Source organism: Diceros bicornis, chromosome 22 (assembly GCF_020826845.1).
Source record: "Diceros bicornis minor isolate mBicDic1 chromosome 22, mDicBic1.mat.cur, whole genome shotgun sequence".
Lineage (NCBI taxonomy): Eukaryota > Metazoa > Chordata > Mammalia > Perissodactyla > Rhinocerotidae > Diceros > Diceros bicornis.
The window spans coordinates 30,124,918-30,146,524 of record NC_080761.1 but is presented as its reverse complement, the minus strand read 5'-3'; the positions used below and the strand labels follow the sequence as shown (position 1 = coordinate 30,146,524).

The 21,607-nt window shown below is 38.5% G+C and overlaps 1 protein-coding gene across 2 annotated transcripts in view; it reads right to left on the bottom strand.

Annotated features, from left to right (window-relative positions):
• Positions 1 to 2,897: 2,897 nt before the first annotated feature.
• IL33 (interleukin 33) overlaps positions 2,898 to 21,607 on the bottom strand; it is a 52,722-nt gene continuing 34,012 nt past the window's right edge. For both annotated transcript variants that reach the window (XM_058565770.1, XM_058565771.1), the window contains 8 exons: positions 17,908 to 18,016; positions 15,251 to 15,358; positions 9,684 to 9,809; positions 9,017 to 9,121; positions 7,556 to 7,663; positions 6,452 to 6,502; positions 5,477 to 5,574; positions 2,898 to 4,093 (listed from right to left, as the gene is read on the bottom strand). In XM_058565770.1, the coding sequence (XP_058421753.1) occupies positions 3,896 to 4,093; positions 5,477 to 5,574; positions 6,452 to 6,502; positions 7,556 to 7,663; positions 9,017 to 9,121; positions 9,684 to 9,809; positions 15,251 to 15,347 (783 nt within the window). In that variant the 5' untranslated portion in view covers positions 15,348 to 15,358; positions 17,908 to 18,016 and the 3' untranslated portion in view covers positions 2,898 to 3,895. The remainder of the gene's footprint in view (positions 4,094 to 5,476; positions 5,575 to 6,451; positions 6,503 to 7,555; positions 7,664 to 9,016; positions 9,122 to 9,683; positions 9,810 to 15,250; positions 15,359 to 17,907; positions 18,017 to 21,607) is intronic.

The following is a 21,607-nucleotide window of genomic DNA, read 5'->3' as shown; positions in this document are numbered from 1 at the left end:
GTCCCCATGCTCATCGCCTCATGGTCAGACGTCGCTGCTCTACAGGCAGCCTCATATCTACGGTCCAGGTAGGAAGAAAGGCAGAGGGTGAAAGACTGAAAAAGGGCATCCCAGTTGAATATGTCCCCTTTAAAAAAGTTTTTGTCAAACCGTTATCCTGCTTATATTGTCCAGAACAATGTCAAATGGTAACCACATCTACTGCACAGAAGTCTGAGAAAGAGTGTATTTTTAGTTGGGCCTATTGATGCCCAGTAGAAAATGAGGTTCTTTTTTCAAGGAAGTAGGGGTGGTGGTGATGGATACTATATGGACAACTATAATATTTGGTACCTCCTCACTTTATAGAGGATAAACAGAGACTGGGAGAGGTTACATAATTTGCTGAAGTTTCACAGCCTGCAGGCAGTAAACCAAGCCTATGTTCTTAATATGATGGGCAGTAATTCATGCATTCTTTTTATAGGAGTGTCCTCTTGGCTAGGGGCTGTAATTGGCCTTGGATGAATGTTTCATCATCTTGGCATCTCAATAGGAAGTAGCTCATTGATTCTATCTCTATCAAATGGCTTTCACTTTGACCTCTTGCATCCATTCCTCAGATTCCTAAGCCCCCTAACCCCAACCCTGACTATCAAGGGGTTTGGAACAACTGAATTTACCCCATTTTACCCGAGAACTGCAGAAGGAACCCAATTAACATGACCTTGAGAATGGATATATGAATAGATCAGAGTGGGTACTAGGGAATGGTGATAGAGAATTCAGTTCTATTTCGTGCCCTAATGAGAAACTCACAATAATCTGTCTCACCTTTGTGCAACTGTGTACTGCAGAATTGGTGTTTTAATACATACTGTATATGTTTTAAGTTCTACAGGGACAAGGAGCATAGTGTAAGTTTGTTTTGTGCTTTCATGGCGCCTAGCAGCGTCCAGTATACACGGCATGTAATTAAGGAGTAACTGCTAGAAGATGAGATTTCTGGACTGTATAGATAATAGTATGAGGGGAGAATGAGTTTTGTCTCACCCCCCACTGGAGTACCCCAGCTTAATATTTCTCTATTCAGCAAGCAATTTCTTAGCATGAGGCACAAAGCTTGAAATTGTGTGTTTTTTTTTTTTTTTGGCTTGTTTTGTTCTGCAGATGTGTGAGTTATGAATCAATCTTTTTAGACTTAAATCAAGCAGTTGCATTCTAAATAATTAGCCATTTTCTTTCCAAATCCCTGGAATCTCAACTCTTACTTAGTTTTCTTTTCCAATTCTAAGTCACTTTACTCATTCGAATAAAATTTTCTTGACAATATTTCAAGGTATCCAATAAATACATAAAATCTAAAAAATATAAATAAAATGAGGGAAAAGTAAGTTTTGACATAATTGTCATTTCTGATACAATGAAAGGGTCAAATTCCTTCCAATAATGTGTGTTATGGACTATTAAAACACAAAACAAAATGCAAATAAGTGACAAAATGCCAGCACACCATTGTATATTTTAATCAAACAATACTGACCACTTCCACTGATGGTGGAAAGTATATTTTAAAAAAAGGAAAATTAAACACGGAAAATGAGATAGCTACGTTGAAAGATATCTAAATAGGGAGTCAGAAGTCTCTGACGTTAACGTTCTGATGAAGGTACACGTTGGCTGTTTGATCTTGGATAAAAGTCACGGAATACTTCCTTTGTGCTGGCCACTACGACGGGCACTGGGGGTACAAAGGTGAAAAAGACACAATCGTTTCTCTGGAAAATCTTACTAGTTTTTTACGGCCCTGGGCTAACGTCGGTGCCTATCTTCCTCCACTTTATATGGGACGCCGCCACAGCATGGCTTACCAAGCAGTGCGTCGGTGCGCGCCCGGGATCCGAACCAGCGAACCCCGGGCCGCCGCAGCGGAGCGCGCGCACTTAACCGCTTGCGCCACCGGGCCGGCCCCTCTTACTTAGTTTTGAATCATCAAAAGTACCAATACTCCAGATACCAACATTGGTGGATTGGGGTATGCTTACTCTCACTCAAGAGTGTCAGAATATTGAGTCCTTTTATAATAAAATCATTATTGCCCCAGAAACTTTTGAAAAATAGTGTTTATTCAAGAATATAAAAAATGTAATGGATATATTTGGTTACTTAATAATAATCATTTTAAGTATATAATACAAATGCACGTGGTCAACATTTAGTGTTTTTCAGAGGAGATGATATACATTCTGCTTTTATTTTTGTCTCTATAGTAAAATTATTGACAAGGTAATTAAACAAAGATATATTGTTCTACAATTGTTCACTTTTATACAGTAATTCTCAGCCTTTTTTATCTTATGTTCCACCAGCAATTATATCCAATAGATCTCAACAAATTAGAAATTTAAAAGCCTACACTTTCAGAAAAAGTCATAAGTATTCTGTTATTATGTTTATCATTTATTATCACTGTTAAGCTTATGAAAAATTGTAGTAGAAATTGTGAAGGCCTGAAAAGAAGCAAAAACTATTCATTTAGTAGTTGAAAAATGTTATTATATGGTTGAATAGAAATTTTACTACCTTAGTAACAGTAAAACACAAAAATGCTTAATAAAAAATATTGCCATCAATAGATTTATGTAAAAATTTTACAACGTCAGGAGACAAAGCAGAATAAAGGTGTTGGCATGCAGAGGTCAGAGGATATGGAAATGAAGCTCAGGGGGTGCAAAAGATATATCAAGGACATAGTTGGTCAAAAGAAATGAAGAAGGAATGGAAGTCAAACGAATATTCCATAGCAAGCAGAGTTGGTTATGGGGAAGCTGGACGACAAAAAGACTTGTGCACGTGGGAAGAAGGGATTAGAAGAAATTTTGTCCAAGGTGATGAGCATATCTCATCTTGATATGAGTATATCAAGTCATAGATCCCTGGAAGCCAGGGTCAGAAGAACATGAGGGATATGCTACAAACACGAGGGACAGCCAGTTATTGACATGTTAATCCTGTGTCCCATCTAGGCTCTAGCAGGTTAGAGGACTTCTGGCTCCACCGTGGGACTGGGATTCTATGGTACTTGGTTGCCCTAACTAATGTATGTTGTGGCTCAGTGCTTTTTACAATTAGTTTGTTAGATATTATTAATGATTTCAGTTATATGTCTTTACTAAAATTTATTTCACTTCCTAATGTAAGAATGCCTCGCTTCAATTTAACTCAGTCGATAAAAATCAGAATTTTAAAAATGAAACAATTAGAGGTGAAATTATTCACTTTATAAATACTGGATTTATTTTTCATAGTGTTTTGATAGTTTTTGCCTTTTCGCGTATTTATATCACCTGCCTAGCCATATAGGCATCTGAAGTTTCGGGCATCTACAAACAAACTTGGTGTTTAGTCCACTTGTGAAATGGGCAACCTATGTACCACCTGGGTGTCTTTTTACCAGCAGCTGTAGTGTTTGAGTCTATTGTTTGGAACCAGGGAAAACTGTGTCCCTATGTAGCACTTTAAAATGGATCCCTGTCTAGAGTGAGACTTGGGCTAAGGCCCTTGCTTCTTCCCACAGGTCTCAGCTCTAAATATGAAGTTCTTTCTGGACTGAAAGTGGAAAAAAGCAAAGATCAGGCTGCATCTCTTCAGAATATTGGCAGATCTCTTTACCAATACTCTTTAATATACCAATACTTGTATTGAATATGCGGTGATACAGAGGGAAATAAAAAACAGAACGGAAAGATTACAAAAAAATATTTTTACACATAACAAGGAAAACATTCCACAGCATGCTAAGCAGGCTCCATTACCCTCAATGTTATCTGCCTCTTTCTTTATCTCTCATCCCTTCTCCAATGGTAGCTATTTGGGCTACACAACCCAAGATCCACAGCTTCCCATCACATTAAGTTTAAGAGAGCTTAAATATGATATTCTCTCTACTTGAACCCTCAGTTTCGTCCTCTACTTTAATTAGAGCAAGGTGGTTGTCCTTTACTCCTATAAACACTCCAGGATCGTTCTTACATTCAAATGAAACACATTTGGAGGACTCCTCATGCAGGAGAAAGAAGGCCTGGTCTGGCAATGGGTTTGCACATTTTTGTAGCTGAGGAAACAAGAGAGAAAGCAACCATTATGTGTGTGGGAGGTCCAGAGTCAACTTCAGCTTCCTGTGTTAGAAACTAATAGGGAATAATCACTTACAACTTGGTATTTCTAGCAAGCCTGCTTACTGAGTAGGAGATGGGAGGGGGGTGAAGGGGAAGGAAGTGAGTAGAGGGCCAAAGCAGGGGGATTTGGTTTGGTTCACTGATAGTATACTTTGAGAGACAGTATGGCTTAGAATGACTGGATCTGGATGCAGCCGTTCCGGATTTGTACCCCTCTTTGGCATGTACTATCTCTGAGACCTGGGCATATTGTTTTACCTCTCAAGCCTCAATTTTTTAGTCTAGCCAGTTTTCTAGACGAGTCAACCCACAACTTACCCACAGACATGTGAGTGATATAAATGATCATTATTTTAAGCCACTGAGTGTTGAAGATGGTTTGTTACACAGCAATACCCGACCAACACAGTAACTCCATCACAGAGTTATTGTGAGAATTAAATGAGACAGTGCTTGTAAAACATTTAACACAGTGCTTGGTATATGATAGAGCTCAGTATGGGTCAGTTTTTATTATTGAGTAGTTATATATGCCAAACAGTTACATACACTTAGGAATGTTTTGTTAAGGGAGATGCTGGTTACCATCCAGTGTTTATTTTAATACCTTACATGGCTGTATTATTTAGCTTTATATTTTTGTGAATTTATATAATTTATCTTCTATATTATACTCTCATGTTTTCTTCCTTTGTCTCCACCTTTGGCTTGTTTGTTCTTTAAGACGTTTATAATTCTTCATCATGACCCATAAGACTGCCATTTACTAACTGAGGAAGACTATGTAGCAAGTCCTATGATTAGAATGTAGGTTGTGATGCTTTCTGTAAGTCTCAGCATATGGAAATGTCTGTGACCCTCCCTTTAGCAGGCTCGGAGTGTAAAACTATTTTTGCATTTGCCTAAGAAAGCAATAATTTACAAAGAAAGACTTCCTGGTAGAACAGTAGTTCCTAAAATCAAAGGGAAAGGATTTGAGATCATCCTGTATAGCAGTGCTTCTCAGACTTTAATGTGCATGTGAATCTCCTGGAGATTTGCTAAAATGATGATTCTGATTCAGTTGTGAGGGAGTCTGAAATTCTGCATCTAACAAGCTCCCAGGTGATGCTGTACTGCTGGCAGAGACTGGACTTTCAGTAGCAAGGCTGTACATGCCATTTCCCTCCATTTCCTACTCCAGAAGCAAGTTATTAGAGGTAACTGATTGTGTTTCGTATACAATAGCACAAACAAAACTCCTTCAAAATACACCAAACACCCAAATCTGCACAAATGAGTGTAGTCAATCATAACAGTTAAGCGCATATTTCTATTACCTCCACGGAGTACTCCTTGTTGTTGGCATGCAGCGAGAAGTCTTTGCATTTTGTAGGACGCAGGTTTACCATTAACTTCTGACCATCAACACTATCATCTTGTGATTTAAAAAATGTAAATTGTAAAGTTAGGAATTGTAACTCATTTTAATTTAAATAAATTTAACACCCAGGAAAAGAATCCAAGATGTCATGTAAAATAATGACTTCATTCACCAACATGTCTCTTAGAAATATTTGCACGCAAATGAAACTAAATAGTCATTAATTAAGTAGGGGATAATGCTAAGCCCCTTGAAGGAGAGGGGTTAGTTTTCTTATATGCTTTCTAATTGTAGAATTATGACTCTAATGGGTATTTCTCTGGGTGTCAGCTCCCTTATCTGTATATAAAGCCACTGATAGTTGTCCCACAAAATCCAACTCCTCTTCTTGTGAAATAATAGGACATTTCCCAGCCTGCCTTCTTGTAGCTAAGTGTAGCAATGTGATTAAATTCTGACGAATGTGAGGTGAGTAGAAGTGTCAGGTGCAACTTCCAGGTTGTCCTTAAAAGGAAAGAGAATTCATGCATCCATCTTCCTCTGTCGTGCTAACTGGACATGCCATGGTGGCAAGTAACCTTGAACAAAGTAAATGTTGGCAAAGCCACTAAAAGAGAAGGAGCTGGGTTCATGGACAAACTATTGAGCAGAACTGCCATTCCAGCCCTGGCTAAGACAGAAATAAAATTTTGTGTAGCTTAACTGCTATTATTCTGGATTTCTGTTAAATGTAGCCAAAGCTTTATCCTAAGTATTAAATTGCAAAATGGATGGGATGGAGTAAATCCTCTAAGAATCTAAGATTTTACGTGAGCTTGGGCTGGAGAGAACCTTCTGAGTCTGCCTTCCTTTCCCGTGGAGCATTTTTAGATTTGTCTTTACCCCAAATTTAAGAATTCAAGCACTACAGCTACCCAGCCCTCCAAATTACCTGTTTGACTTGAGGGGGATCCAGGGTCATAGTAACGGAATAGTACTTGGTCTGAAAGAGAATGCATAAAATCCCTTTGGTGAGACACAATTTTATCAAAAGGTTTCAGTTCCAACATATACATAACATCAGAAAATATCCTCCTCTGGGCCGGCCCCATGGCTTAGCAGTTAAGTGCGCGCACTCCACTACTGGCAGCCTGGGTTCGGATCCCCGGCGCGCACCGACGCACCGCTTCTCCTGCCATGCTGAGGCCGCGCCCCACATACAGCAACTAGAAGGATGTGCAACAATGACATACAACTATCTACTGGGGCTTTGGGGAAAAAAAGGAGGAGGATTGGCAGTGGATGTTAGCTCAGAGCAGGTCTTCCTCACACACATACAAAAAGAATATCCTCCTCTTTTATCACATATCAATAAAAGCAAAACTTTTGTGGTTTTGAGAAAGGTTTCAAAAATGTGTGAATATGTTCTGATGAATTCTCCAACACAGTTGTTATTAAAATATTTAAAATGTTGTACATAGCGCTGATATATTCTTTTACTAGAGGTTGAACTTTAGCAATAACAAATATGTGTGGTCCCTCTTTCCATTTTTCACAATAAAGACCACTTCTCAATATCAGCATTCTTCCCTGATGAACCCTGACTAAGCTTCTGAATCCTCCTCAACACAGTGATATTCAGGCATCCACTGCCAATGCACTGGAGTTAGCACACAGCATGAAATCTGTTTGCCATGTCTGAGTTAATACATTGTATATGGTTTGGTAAATTTATTTATTTATTTTATTCTTTTTTTTGTGAGGAGATTTCAGCCCTTTGCTAACATCTGCCAATCCTCCTCTTTTTTTGCTGAGGAAGACTGGCCGTGGGCTAACATCTGTGCCCATCTTCCTCCACTTTATATGGGACGCCGCCACAGCATGGTTTGCCAAGCAGTGCGTCGGTGCGCGCCCGGGATCCGAACCAGCGAACCCCGGGCCTCTGCAGCAGAGCGCGTGCACTTAACCACTTGCGCCACCAGGCTGGCCTCCTAAATTTATTTTTTTACTTTACTAGTCATCATTATATCATTAGAGACCAAAGGAAACATTCTACCTTTCTCTTGGTTTTTTCTCAGATCTTCAACATAGATCTCATAACTTCCATCCTCAAAAACAAAAGAAATGGATTGATCGTTGTATGTAGTCAGGAAAGCAGACTGTTCTGTAATAAGTGAAAATCTTGTGATTAAGAATTCAAAAAACTTGTTTCTATAAACAATCTTTTAGCAATTTTTTAAAAATGCCTTCTCAACGGTTGTTTTGTTTTGTTTGCAATTTGAGCTGTACTTTGTCCATGACCGTTGCTTAGATGAAAGCCTTTGGTGCACACTTAACATAGCTCAAAGGCTGAGGTGTGCCACCTGAATGGGATTAAAGATGCTTGTCTCCTGCATGAAGGCCATGGGAGCCATGTTAGTGTGCTTACGGGAGGGTTTGGTGGGGAGAAAGGAGCTGGAAGAGTGACAGACATGTCTGAGGAAACCTCCGCTTCCCAGCTCCCCTTGGTCTAGGGGACTGTGACAAAGAGGGGACTGTATTTGACAGACAGAGGTAAATGAATACCTATCTGTAAGGTGTGGGGTGACTCAGAGACTTCCAACAGTCCTGGAGAATGCAGGTATGAACCCCATTCTGTCTTCTGGCCAAATAACAGAGACACTTAGACTGTCAACTTTTTTTTAATGTCCCAGCACACATAGAAAATGATAATATTTCTACGGCTCGCTGGGGTAAACTGGAGCAGATTTAGAGACTCCCTATATGGATCCTGGAGAAAAAAAAATTATTATATTCTCTTTACATTATGGAATTATGCTAAGAAAAATAATATACAAAATATTAAGGAGAATGTTAAATATTGAATTTTTATATGAACTTCTAAAGTAAAATGGTTTAAAAATACTTAATAAATACTTAATGAGAAACTTCAGTCTGCTTCTGGCAACTTAAGACATTTATATCACCAATAATGCTTCAAATGGCAGCATGCAATTCCTGGTCAAGTTTTCTTAATGATCTCTTCATTTCTTGATAGTCAACATCAACTTGGACTTTATTTGCGTAAGTAGGTGATACAATTTAAAAGCATTTTAAAACCATTTAAAATGTTTAAAAGTTGAAATTATATTTAAAAAATATAATAGCTCTTCCTTTTCTTTCATGGTCAAAATGTTGTAATTTGGGGGGATAACGTGTTTTCTCTCCCAAAGGATAATGTATTTTCCTCAGGAATAATGTTTATGGGATTCCAATCCACAACGAGCATTTCAAAATAATGATGGAGTGCTAACTATAGAATGCACATGCATTGTTAGAGCGACTATCCTGCACCTAGTCTGGATACCACTAAATGGCCATGTCAGCAGCAAATGGACAGAAATTTCTGATATACTTGAAGACATAGACTTGGGGCTGCTTCCTGGAGCAGCACTTGCCAGGGTCCTGTGTCTTACCTCTCTCCTCACACCCACACCACCCCTATGCCCAGTCATACCTTGGAAAATTAGAATATTACCTGTTTTAAAATATCTCCGGCCCAGAGGTTTATCAAAGGCGAAGCCCTCCACAGACCGTTCAAGGTTTTCCTGACAGGCAGCGAATACCAGATGTTCCTTTCTATCTGCAGGTCAGGGTTGGGGGTAGGAATGGATTGTTGGTCCCCACTCTACCCAGAGCCCCCCAGCCCCCTGCTTTGAGGATTCCCAGTCAAGGATGCTTGCTGACAGAGGCAACTGATCCCAGGGCTTCAGCCACCCCATGATCTGAAGAGATTAATACCTCCTGGCACACTTGTACCCAGTAGGGCACATTCATTGGAGTCCAGGTGGAAGAAAACTAGTCACCTATGGTCTCAACACCCAAAAGGCAATGATTATTAACTTTTTAGTTTACATTCTTTAAATGAACAAATAATCATTAGAAAAATATTGTAAATATATTTATAATTTTATATCCTGTTTTCATTTAACCTTATAACATAACCATTTCCCCTATGCTATTAAAAACTCTTTATAAGCCCTTTTGAAAGTGGCTAAAAAATAGTTCATCATCCTTATTCTTTTCCAGAAGGAAAATTTGGGTGAGGGGAAAAAAAATTGTCTATCTAGATGTGGTAAGTAAAGGCCAAGAGATGCCCATCACTATATTGAAGAATTACCTGGAAATTTACAGTTTCCCCTTACCTGTTCTTGGTGAAAACCTTCCAGTGGCTCCTTTCCTATAGTCACAGGCCTTCTTTTCTATCAGAAGGCCCGAGCGTAGCTGCATAAAGTATGTCTGGCAAACTTCTGCAGCCTTCTCTTGGGATTCTAAACAATTGAAAAATTTGAAATACTGTTTCATTCCACCATCGTTATCCTTTTACAAACCCTGAGTGTAGCAGACCAAGAAAGCAACTACTTGGTCCACAGTATCTTATCAAAAGCCTTGGGGCCAGTTGTGCTTCAAAATTCAGAGTTTTTCAGACTTTAGAATTGTCACGTAGAGCATATACTGTATATATGTAGCACTCCCAGTAGGGACTAGGGCAGCACCCCATAATCAAAAGTTAATAATTTTATAGGGAAACATAGAAAATTTACATAAGGTGAAATAAATAAACACCTCATGTTGGTTCAGGCCAGGACTTAACTGTCAAATGAGTTTAGGTCATATTTTGCTACCAAATGAGTAATGAAAAACTTTAGGTCTTAAGAAAAAAATTTCGTTCTCAGAATTTCATATAAGAGAGTGTGGATCTGCATCCAATATACATCAATCTTTGCCTGCTGAGGGGGAACTCTTATGATCGTATGAAATCTGTAATCTTTTCTACTTATCTAGAATACACTTTTAATAATTTTGGAGGGATGGCTATAGTCTATAAATGTTATTGATATTAAAAATAGCTGACCCATGTCAAGGAGCTTTTTTCCTACACTTTTTTCCTAGGAGTTTCATGGTTCCAGGTCTTACATTTAAGTCTTTAATGCATTTCACGTTAATTTTTGTGAGTGGTGTAAGATAGGGGTCAGGTTTCATTCTTTTACATGTGAATATCCAATTTTCCCAGCACCATTTATTGTAGAGACTGTCTTTTCTCCATTGAGTATTCTTGGCTCCCCTGTCAAATATTAGCATTGTGCTAATAATTTTACATACTGTTTTGTTTAATCCTTCACAAATAATATTGAAAGGTAGGTATTAATCTCATTTTAAAGATGGTGATGAGGCTCTTAGTAGTCATGACACTTGCCCAAGGGTACAGGTCTGGTGAGAAGTTTTGACTCAAGTGTATCTAATATCAAAGCTACTCTTTCCATCTACCTCTACCTAAGAAAATGCTGCAATGCAATTTTAGGGACTAACAAAATGCAAATTCAAATTAGATCATTCAAAGTAAAAAATTTAATCAATTTTCAGTAATTCTTATTTCATTTTGCCAAAGAAAAATTACAATCTAAAATAAAAAATTAAATTTGTTACTTGGAAATCATAAAAAGCCTTTCAGAGTCAAATAGAAAAGAAAGTTGTAACACTTGAGTCATGGGATCTCAACTTTCAGCATTATAGTAAATGAATTATCAAGCAATTTGTACAATATAGCCAAATTTCAATTATTCACAGTAATTCAGAAAATGAAAATAATTACTTGTGACTCTGGAATCCATTCTATGATCTTTTTTTTATTCTCCAGAAGATTTGCCTTCCTAATATGCTTTTCAAAATCAAGTGGAATAAACTTTCGTTAGCTACTATTTTGAATTATCTATGTCTTGCCGCCAATTCAGTTGGACATCTACCTTTAAGTATCTTCAACTGTCTGAACAGGGCAAGACCACTTAATTATACTCACATCTACCTTGGAACTCCCTAACATTGCTTCACAATTCAGAAATATCAACTACAGTATCTCACATTTATATAGTTCTTTTACAGTTACAAAGATAATTTACAAATCTGTGCCAGAGCCAGCATTGAACTTGGTCTCCTGATGACCAATTTAATATAATACTTTATTAACTGTATCACATTATCTCTTCAGAGCTGAAAGGCATAAGGTGGTACTGTAAGCATGCTCATTCCTCATATGCTTATCTTTATGTTCTAGTCAGCATCCCATAGGGGCATGACAGGCATGTCTAATATTGAGAGTGGACTCTGTGTGGAGCAGGATATGGGTCTTGGGTAGTTGGAAGTGAGGGTCATGATACTGAGGAAGTATTGTAAATGTAGAAGAAGTGAGTTAGGGGCTAAAGATATGGATATAGGGGCTAGCATCTAGTGGGACAAACACTGGGTACAATTCATTGGTTGGGGGCCGACTACATTTGAAGTATTGAAGATACTTTACATTGGGAGAATTTGGAAGAAGGTATACTTTGGTGTTTGGGGCAGCTGAAAGTGGTGTAAGGGTTGTGTTCTTGGGAGGAAAGCACAAAGGTGGCATGGCCATGGGGACTCTGTAGGAGAGTGCTCCTCTGGGGTTGAAGGGCCAGCTCAAGCTTATGTAAGGGCTGGTGTCACTTCCTATGTCTCCATTTTGCCTGATGTCTGAGGGCAGTGTCTTAGTATGGCTTTTGAGGAAATTCTCATAACTAATTTCATCATAGGAACAGTATGATGAAATCCCTCGAGAATTTCTGGTAAGTAAATGGGAAGGGGCCTGGAAATCTTTCTTTAGTTCTGTCACTGAGAAAGCTAGACTAAGGTTGACAGGAACTACAGAAATGAATCACTTCATCTTTCTTTTCTTCCCCAAACGTCTATTTCACCAAGCTCTCTTCTTACTGCTTACTACCCTTGACCTGTCTGTGGCACTGGACTTCAAGGACCACATCCTTCTTTGACCCCTTCTTCCCTCATTGTCAAGTCACCAGTCTTTTTAGGTTCTCCTTGTTTCTTTCTGATCAGTCCATCTCTGTCTCTTTGTTAGTTCTTCCTCCTCTGCCTGCTCCTAAATTGTTGATGTTCCTCAGGATTTTGTCCTTTGCCTTTTCCTCTCACTTTAGACTTTCTAGGCAATCTTGCTTCCTCCAATGACTTCAATCATCTTTTTATATGCTGATGACTCCTCAGGCTGTAACTCTACCTTTGGTCTCTCTCCTGAGCTTTGGATCTTTTGCTCCTTCTCCTCAGGGCATTTTGACTTCAGCTACTTTAAAGCATCTCTATCTCTATAATCCTCCTGAATTATGGACATCTCTACCTGGATGACGTACACCTGTCCCAAATTCAAATATACTCATAAAAAATTTAAAAAAAAATCAACTTCTTTATCTTTCTCCACCCCCAATATGTTCCTCCTGAAGTCCCTTTCTTGAAAAACAGTACCACTATCTACTATTGTCTGCTCAATTCTTAAATCAAAAAGCTGGGATTCATCCATTTTTCCCCCTCTCTCCCTCCCTCAATTTATTCAATCTGTTATTAATTCTTATTGATTTTACCTTCTGAATGCATCTGAAACTCAGTCCTTCCTTTCCATTCTGTTGGCTTAGGTCAGGCCTTCATCATCAGTCCTCTAGATGAATGAAGTAGACCTCTGACCAGTTTCTGTTTCTACTCTTGATCCCTCTCTCTATCTTTACACCACGTTGGTGATCTCTCTAAAATAAAAATATCTTGTTATTCCCCAGTTAAACATTTTCAGTGGTTCCCTGCTGTCCACAGGATAAAGTTGAAGCTCCTTCACTGTAACAGAAGATCTTCCGTGGACAGACTCAAACTAAACGGGGTGATCTCTACTAAGTTCTATCCCCCACTAATGCCATGTAGGGATATGGGCCCAGTTGCTAGATCTTCAGAATTTTTGAGAGAAACGGTACATTCAGATTTTTATGCAAAATCTCCCAATTTTTGAATGTTGCCTCAATCAAAAAACAACAACTACACTGTTCATGCCAAATAAAACACTTCTGCTGGGTGGATCTGTCCCAAGGCTCCCATATTATGACCTCTGGCTGGATCCATAAGGAAGCTGGACTGTCAGGGCGGGGAAATTGTTGATGGATACAAGGAGAGAAAGCAGCAGAGGGGAATGGCCTGGCCTTGAGGAGTAGCTTCCTGGAAACTGGGACAGGGATTAATTTGGGGAGGGGCTTTTCTCTAGGTCATGAAGTCCTGTGCCCTTTTGGCACTAGAGGTGAAATGCCCTGGTGGTGACCATAACTCATATGGGACCTGACTGTATGGATACCTGTGGTGGTTAGATTCTGAGTTTTGTGGCTTTGTGACTATGTCAGATTCTGCTAGCCCAAGGGAGGAGAAGGAATTAAAATGAGCTTTCTTGCTTGGGGACTCAGAACAGTTTATTTAGAAGAATAAGATGTGACATTTCTTGCACCTTGAGTTTTGAGAAGAAGTTCATACCTGTCACACACCTCGTAGCTATCTGTTCAAATTTTGGCCGGGAACATTTAAATAATGACAATTTTAGTAGTAAACTGAGCCACTATTGTTGAAAAGGAAGATCTGCTAAGGGGCAATAGAAGTAATGTGATGCAATCCAAAGCCATATAAATGATTTGGGGAGTATCTTTATCGCTGTTTCTCTAAATGGTGTAACTAAGCTGTTAGGACCATTGCACCCTTAAAGGAGGGGTTACATTTTAATTTTTGCATCAATACCAGAAACTCTGGCATAAACTCCAGCCTGTTCCCTCATTCCAGCATCTATAAAGAGCCCACAACTCTTGGGGTAAAAAGAAAATGCATTTTTCATTAGGGAATTTGGGGACACAGAGTTCCTTCCACTGAGTCACTGTTTCTGCACAGAGTGTTTTGACTCAGACACAAATAAAAGGACTAATTGTGATTAGTCCTTAACTATGATTTCCTGGCCACTCAAAAACCGCAGTCAGATTAGTGTTTTCTGTGGTTACCAAAGAACAGTGTGGGTGGGTCAGAGCCGCAGCAAGGACAGAAATGATATTCTTTAACACTGCTTTCTTTTCTAGCCTTAAAGATGTTCAGGGAAATGGAGAGAAGCATAAAGGACAAAGATATGCCAGTCGTCACCATCATTCCTCATCCTCTATTTTCTCTCCAGTCCAACAGGGCTCTGTTAACTCTCTTTTGTGTTACTGCTCTCATATGAAAAACATGAGTATATATTTGCATAATTCTTTCCTAGGACCTATAATTTCAAGGAACGAGGATGTATCTAGCCCTTTCATCTTAAAGCTATGGCTACTACCTGACTTTATTAACCATTCAACTTATTCCAAACCCTTTGAGTTTGAAACTGGATAGACTTGAGCATCATTTGGTCAATTCTGCTTTATTTGGGGCCTGGATTATCCAAATATCTTTATTTGTTATTCTCTCCTTTATCAGATGTCACAAGTCAAGACCACAAGCTTGATACACCAAAGGTACGAATAAATGTTTGTTGAAGGAAAGTGGATCAGTTTACAATTTTGTTACTTAATCTGAGAAAAAGCTTTTGGGAGGTGGTGGTCCAAGATGTAGGCAGAGAGAAGGGATTGATATGAAATGCTATAATTATGTTTATCACTATTAGCAGGTATAAATTATCTGAGCCATTCCTGTCCTGTGATGTATTGAATAAGCAAAAGTTGGCTATATATAGTCTGTTTAAACCAAAGGCTGCTATATTACACACTTATGAGTTATTCCTTTCAATTTCAGCTCTTGTATTCTTAGTAGCTTTTGGTAAGGTTGCATGTATGAACATTGGACTCATAAAGATTCAATAACAGATAAAAAAATTAGTATGTAAAACAATCGGAAATGCTTAAGTCCTTACTTCTTAACTTGGGAGATTTTACCAAGGCTTTGCCTGATGAGCTGCTTATCTTTGCTGGGGAAATTTTGGTGGTTGAATACTTCACTTTAGGCTTCATTTTTCAGGCTTCTGTTGGATTAAAATATAATATTAGTTCAATTGTCTCAATTTGAAAACAAACAGAAACAACTGTGATTAACTCAGTATAAAGTTGATAACCTCATAGAGAAAATAATTATTTCAGTAAAATTTGAACATAATATTCTGAATATGTATCTATGCTGGAATACAGTCAGAGGACAAAAAGAAGTGCAAAGAAATCTTAAACTTTACTTAGTGGGTTTATTGTTAGCGGTAATATTGGAATTGGAATTCTGAGACTGTTTTGCTATAGTGTAGGATATAGCAAATGAGCAGATGTATTGATGTTACGGGACTTTCACTGCAAGGAAAGGAGATGCAAATATAAAATAAAATAAGTCAAGAGAAAGTCCCTGTAATGTTAACTTTGAGTCAGCAATATCAGTGTGCCCATATCTTAGTTTCTGAATACTTTCTCCACTAAAAGGAGCCAGGACTCTAGATCTAAGCTGGGAAAGTAGAAGTGAACATGGAACATCCTCTTGTGCCAGAAAGCAGTGAGTCATTCAAAAACAAGTGAGGTTGTGTCAAAAGGACACAGGAGCCTCCTTGAAGGGTCTCCAGCTGGCCACATTTGGCACAATATGAGCATCAAAAAGAATAATGATGGTAATTGATATAAAGCATTTAATGAAAAAAGAAACCCACAAGTCCATAGCATTTCTCAAGAATGAATGGATGAGAGATTTATTCATTACGGGAGGAATGATAGAATTAGGAAAATCAGCATCTTGCAGCCCCCCAGTGTAATACTTGATTCAGGCAAGGATCACCAATAGATGCTGTACCTTGATTATCAAGCTGGGTAAAGAATAGGGAGTTCTCTGTCATAAACTGCAGAAAGCTCCATGTTCTTTCAGTAGGGCACTGCACCTGGCTTCATCATCAAGGTAAGGCAGTGGTGCTGTGGTTTGAGGAGGAAACAGGACTTCTTCTCTAGTCTTAAATTCTCTCTGACATTGCCTGAAATTCTACTAATAGTTATTGCTTCTTTTATTAAGCATTGCCCTGTTTTTGCTAGATTTAAAAAAATAAAATCCAAATTATCCCAGGAGTGGTTACCATTTAAATCACTTATAAACTTCGTATGGATCAGCTCTTCCAGCAGTGTAAGAGGGAAGCACTGAGTTCCTGGGTTAGAGAACTCTTTGAAAGACAAACTTCATGCATCCTTATTTTTGTCCCTGGACAACCTCAAATAGGCTGAAATTCCAAATTATCTTGTCTCAATGGAACTTGAATCTTACACGCAGCCACTCTCATAAGCAAAATCCTTCAATGGTAGGGTAGTTGAGGACTCTGTATTCTGCCCCTGGGAGTGAATCTTATCTTTTCTTGGGGAGTGGACATTATCCTCACAGAGCTTGAGGACCTCACATCAATCCTTACCTTCTGCTGATTCTCTCACTTTTATCGGTCAAGAACACTTAGAAGCAGAGAACCTTAGACATCATTTTACTGAGCCCCCAACTGTATAGATGAGAAGGCTAATACTGAAAGATTAAAGGCCTTTCCCAGGATCACAAAAGCAGAACTGGGACCAGAATCTGGTCTCCTGACTTCCATCTTTATGCCAGAGCTTCCCCACCCTGTCTCCTTTCTCTCCTGTCCAAATGTAGGAAGAAGATCATCAGATCTAGGAATTTAACTTCAAATGCTCAGTCCAACTACTTTGAAATAATAAATTCCTGAATATGGTAGTTAATTGGTAATCATAACATGTTGAATAGTGCAGTTAGGTAACCTTATTGTAATTAAATTTGAAATTGTACAGAAAATAGTTCAAGTAGTACCCTACACACAGTAGGTGTTCAGGTAACACATTACTGATAACATGAAAATTGTACTGCTGGTTTTTTTTGTTTGTTTTGTCTTATATTCAATAGGATCCTTATGTCCTAGAAAAAAATTCTCCTGGATGAACATAAATTTGCATATTCAAATAAATCAAGGAAATGTTCCAATCTATATTCTACCTCTTGAGAAGTCAGAACTCACATTAGCATAGTAAAGGTTTGACAGTCCTTCATTGAAGAATTGTGGGTACCTTTGTTTAATTATTTTCAGTAATTATTTGACCTTGTAGCCTCCCCCATCCCCTCTGTTAACACCCCCGTGGACTAGTTTGAGAGAACACACTTGGAGGAACTCTGCTCTTAAATCAACATCAGCTTGCAGAGTTAAACAAGGAAGACAAGAAACTGAAATACCACATTTACTATGGAGTCATGGACACAGAGAATGTTAGCTGCTTTTTAAGAATCACATGATAAGTCAAAAGCATAGTCAGGAAATATTTTCAAATCCTATTCTAAAAAACGAAGCATTTTCTTTAAACATCCTACAAATCATTTACCTTAAAAAATACGATCACTGTTGTCACCATTTTTTCAGATTTAATATTTACTCTTTACTCTCCTATTTTTAAATCAGAAATATTTCAGAATATACGGCAATATAAACATTACCGGTTCTTTTGTGCTGCTTTTTCTAATACCATACGACAAATATTCTTGCACACTGGTGGTGATACTCACCCAAGTTATAAACGTGAAAGGCTGGTCTCAAATGATGAGGTTTCCTGTTGTGAACACTTGGTAGTAGCTGATGCAGTTATATTCCAACTCCACTTATATATACACAGACCTGGATTAAGCAACATTGAATGACAGCGTCTGATGAATGAAGCTATGCAAATAGAGCTAGTTGAACGCATTAGAATGAGTGAGAGCATATCTTATAGTCAGAGCCAAATCCTAAACAGAGCTTTTAGATTGTTTTAGCTATAGCACTTTCAATGAGTTATACTCAGTTAATTATTAATTTCTATAAAACTTCTATGACCTGGACTCTAGGTAGTGTTTATTGCTCAATATAGAGCATACAAGGGCACAGATTGTTTAATTGCCTTTCTCTTTTCCACAGAAAGTTGAAAACTTCTTAAGTAATTTTTTTCTGGTTACAAAAATGATGTATGTGCACTTAGAAAACATGTAAATGACAGGAAAGCACATATGCTGTAGATCCTGACACTCTTTTTTCAATGCAGAAACACTACACCTATCTATCTTTTCTTAAAAAAATAGAATCATACTGCAAATATTATTTTGTAAACTTATTTTTTCATTTTCCAATTAACACTACATTATGAACAATTCCACGTCAGAAACATTTTTTTACAGAAAGTATTATAAATAACATTCGGTCATATAAATATACCATAACCAATCTTTTATTGATTAACACGTTGGCTATTTCCAGTTTTTTCCTTTCTTTTCTTTTTTGCTAATATTAGCAGCATTGCAACTGAAAGCTGTATGTGTCATGATTCTTAGTAAACCTTTGTAAGTTCATTGGTAGCATAAATTCCTAGTAGCAGGATTGCTGGATCAAAGGGTACACGTTTCTTATATTTTGATAGATATTACCCAATTGATTTCCAAAAGTTTGTATTGATTTATAAGTTTTTCAACAATCCAGGTAAGCCCTTTTCTCCATTGCCTTAGCAGCAATGTGTGTCATCGCCTTTAAAATATTTGCCTTTCTAAAGGATGGAAAATATCTCATAGTTTTGAATTTTATTTCTTTAATTATTTAGTGAGATTGAGCATCTTTTTAAAAAACGTATTTGTTGTAAATTATTGATTTACATGAACTCTTTGTAAATTAAGAAATGAAACCCTTGACAATGATACGTGTTGAAAAATTTTCCCTAGTACTACCTATCTTTAGACTTTGTTAATGGCATTTTTTCTTCCGTACAAAAGTCTTCAAATATTATCTGGTAAAGTTAAATCCACGTTTTCTTTTTGAATGTCTGAGTTTTGTGTCCTGCTTCAAAAGATCTCCCCTCCTCTAAGATTATAAATAAATTTATTATGTCATTTTCTAAAACTTTTATTGTTTACTATTTAACATCCAAATCTTCGTTCCACTGTTACTTTTAGAATAAAGAATAAGTTAGCAAGTGTTTTCCCCCAGATGCTTGTCCCGACCACATGTGTAATCCAATTTAGACAAAGTGAAGTTTCATGTGCTCTGTTGGACTAGCATGCAGAGAGCTGTGTGCAACAGTAAGGAGTATGAATTTTATCTTATAGCCAACAGGAATCTTTTGAAAGTTTTTTAAGCCAGTGAGAAATATCATCAAAATTGTGCTTTATGAACGTAATTTTATGGCTGTATAAATGACCATCTGAAGGAAAGAAAGAAGAGAGAGAAAGGAAAGAAGGCCAGTTAGAATGCCAATTAAAATAGCCCAGGCAGAAAGCAGGACAGAGCTAGGGCAATGTTAGTGAGACTAGTAAGGAGGGAATGAAAGTGGTGAGTGCTATAGGCATTTCATAGAGCCCTTGACTAGCAGAGTGAGAAAGGGCCCCAGAGACCCCTGTTCCAGCTCCACAAAGTCACACAGCCCCTTAATGCTCGAGTCAGGATTAGAACCCAAGTTTCACTCCCAGTTCAAGATTGTGTCCACCACAGAGCCTCCACAGCTCCTTTTGGATGTGGGTGTATCAGCTGGAGGAGAAGGGAGATGAGGGAAATGAAGGTGGTGCCAGTGGTTCAGGGTAGGAAACTCAGGTGGGGAGTTCATTGGCAGGGACAGGTAATGAGTGTGATGTGGGGCAAGATGGAGTTTGAGATACTCGAGGAACAATTATACGGAAATTTCAGCAGGGAGCTAGAAACAGACTGTGGGTGGGGGAGGCCAGAATTAGCCACGTGGATTTGCTCTTCATTTGTGAAAGCATGAGAGGTGATGGTGCGGGAACAAATGAGATTGTCTCAGCTGAGTGTGAAGCAGGAAGAGAAAGCTGTGTCTAGATGGAACTATAGGGAATCTTACATTTAAGGGGTAAGAGAAGAAAAGGAGTTAGCAAAGAAGACCAGAAAGACAAGCAGTAAAAGGAAGAGGTCAGATTATGAAGGCTGAGAGAGAAGATCGTCTCAGAAAGGAACATTTGGAGATGAGCACTACAGAGACCCAGCTGGAGATTAGAGACTTTGGAGAGAGTCTTTTAAGCATGGCAGGAATCTCCAAGAAACTGCAATGAACTACACAGTGAGGAGAAGGAGGAAATGAGACTTTTTCAAGAAATATAGTAACGAACAGGAAACAAAGGGAGAATGGTATCTTGTGTGTGTGTGTGTGTGTGTGTGTGTGTGTGTGTGTGTGTGAGGAAAGCTAGCCCTTAGCTAGCATTCATTGCCAATCCTCCTCTTTTTGCTGAGGAAGATTGGCCCTGGGCTAACATCCATGCCCATCTTCCTCTACTTTATATGGGACGCTGCCACAGCATGGCTTGACAAGCAATGCATCAGTCTGTGCCAGGGATCTGAACCTGTCAACCCCAGGCCGCTGAAGCAGAGCTCTCAAACGTAACTGCTATGCCCCCTGCCAGCCCCTAGAATGGTATCTTGACAGAGTAGCATGAAAGTGGGAAGATGCTGCTTACTAGCTAGGTGATATTGGGCAAATTACTGGATGTCTCTAAAGCCTCAGTTTCCCCATTACAATTATTTTCCTAATAATAATTTGACCTCATTGAGTTGTTGTGAGAATTGTATGAGAAGGTATATTTTAAGCACTTAGTACGGTAGCTAGCACATCATAGAAACTTAATACGTGTATTTATTACTATTGCTGTTATTATTTATTTTTTTTTAATTGAGGTGTGGGACTCTTGGGCCAATGAAAGGAGAAAACTGATACAATCAAGTCCCAGAGAAGTCAGAAGTAGAAATGTTCTAATGATAATGGTGGTCAGGATGAGGTTTTGTGGGTGAACCGTGGAAGAGTATTAGAGTCATCAAAACGTCACTGAGGTCACTAAGGATGACAACAGCAGAGGCAACATCAAACAGAAGAGGACGTCGGGGTTCCTAGTGACAGGATGGACAGAAATTAACATAAGTAGTTGGGCCCAGGGTTGGGGTTACCAAGGACAGTGGAAAATGAGAAATTGCCCCTTTCTCTATGAGCCCTGGGAAATGGGCAAGGAAAGAGCGGGGTTTTGAGAATAGTGGTGTCACCAGGGGAAAGCCACATTTTAGGTAAGAAAAGGAAATTGAAGGAGTTTTCTAAGGAAAACGGAGGGAAAGAGTAAGGAGTGTGCATGTGTGTGGGAGGGGAATGTTTCAGAGGAAATGACATACATTTAAATTATGAACAAAAAACTTGAAAGAAGATTTTAATCTATCAAGAAATAGTATCTTAAATAGAAATTCATCAGTTGA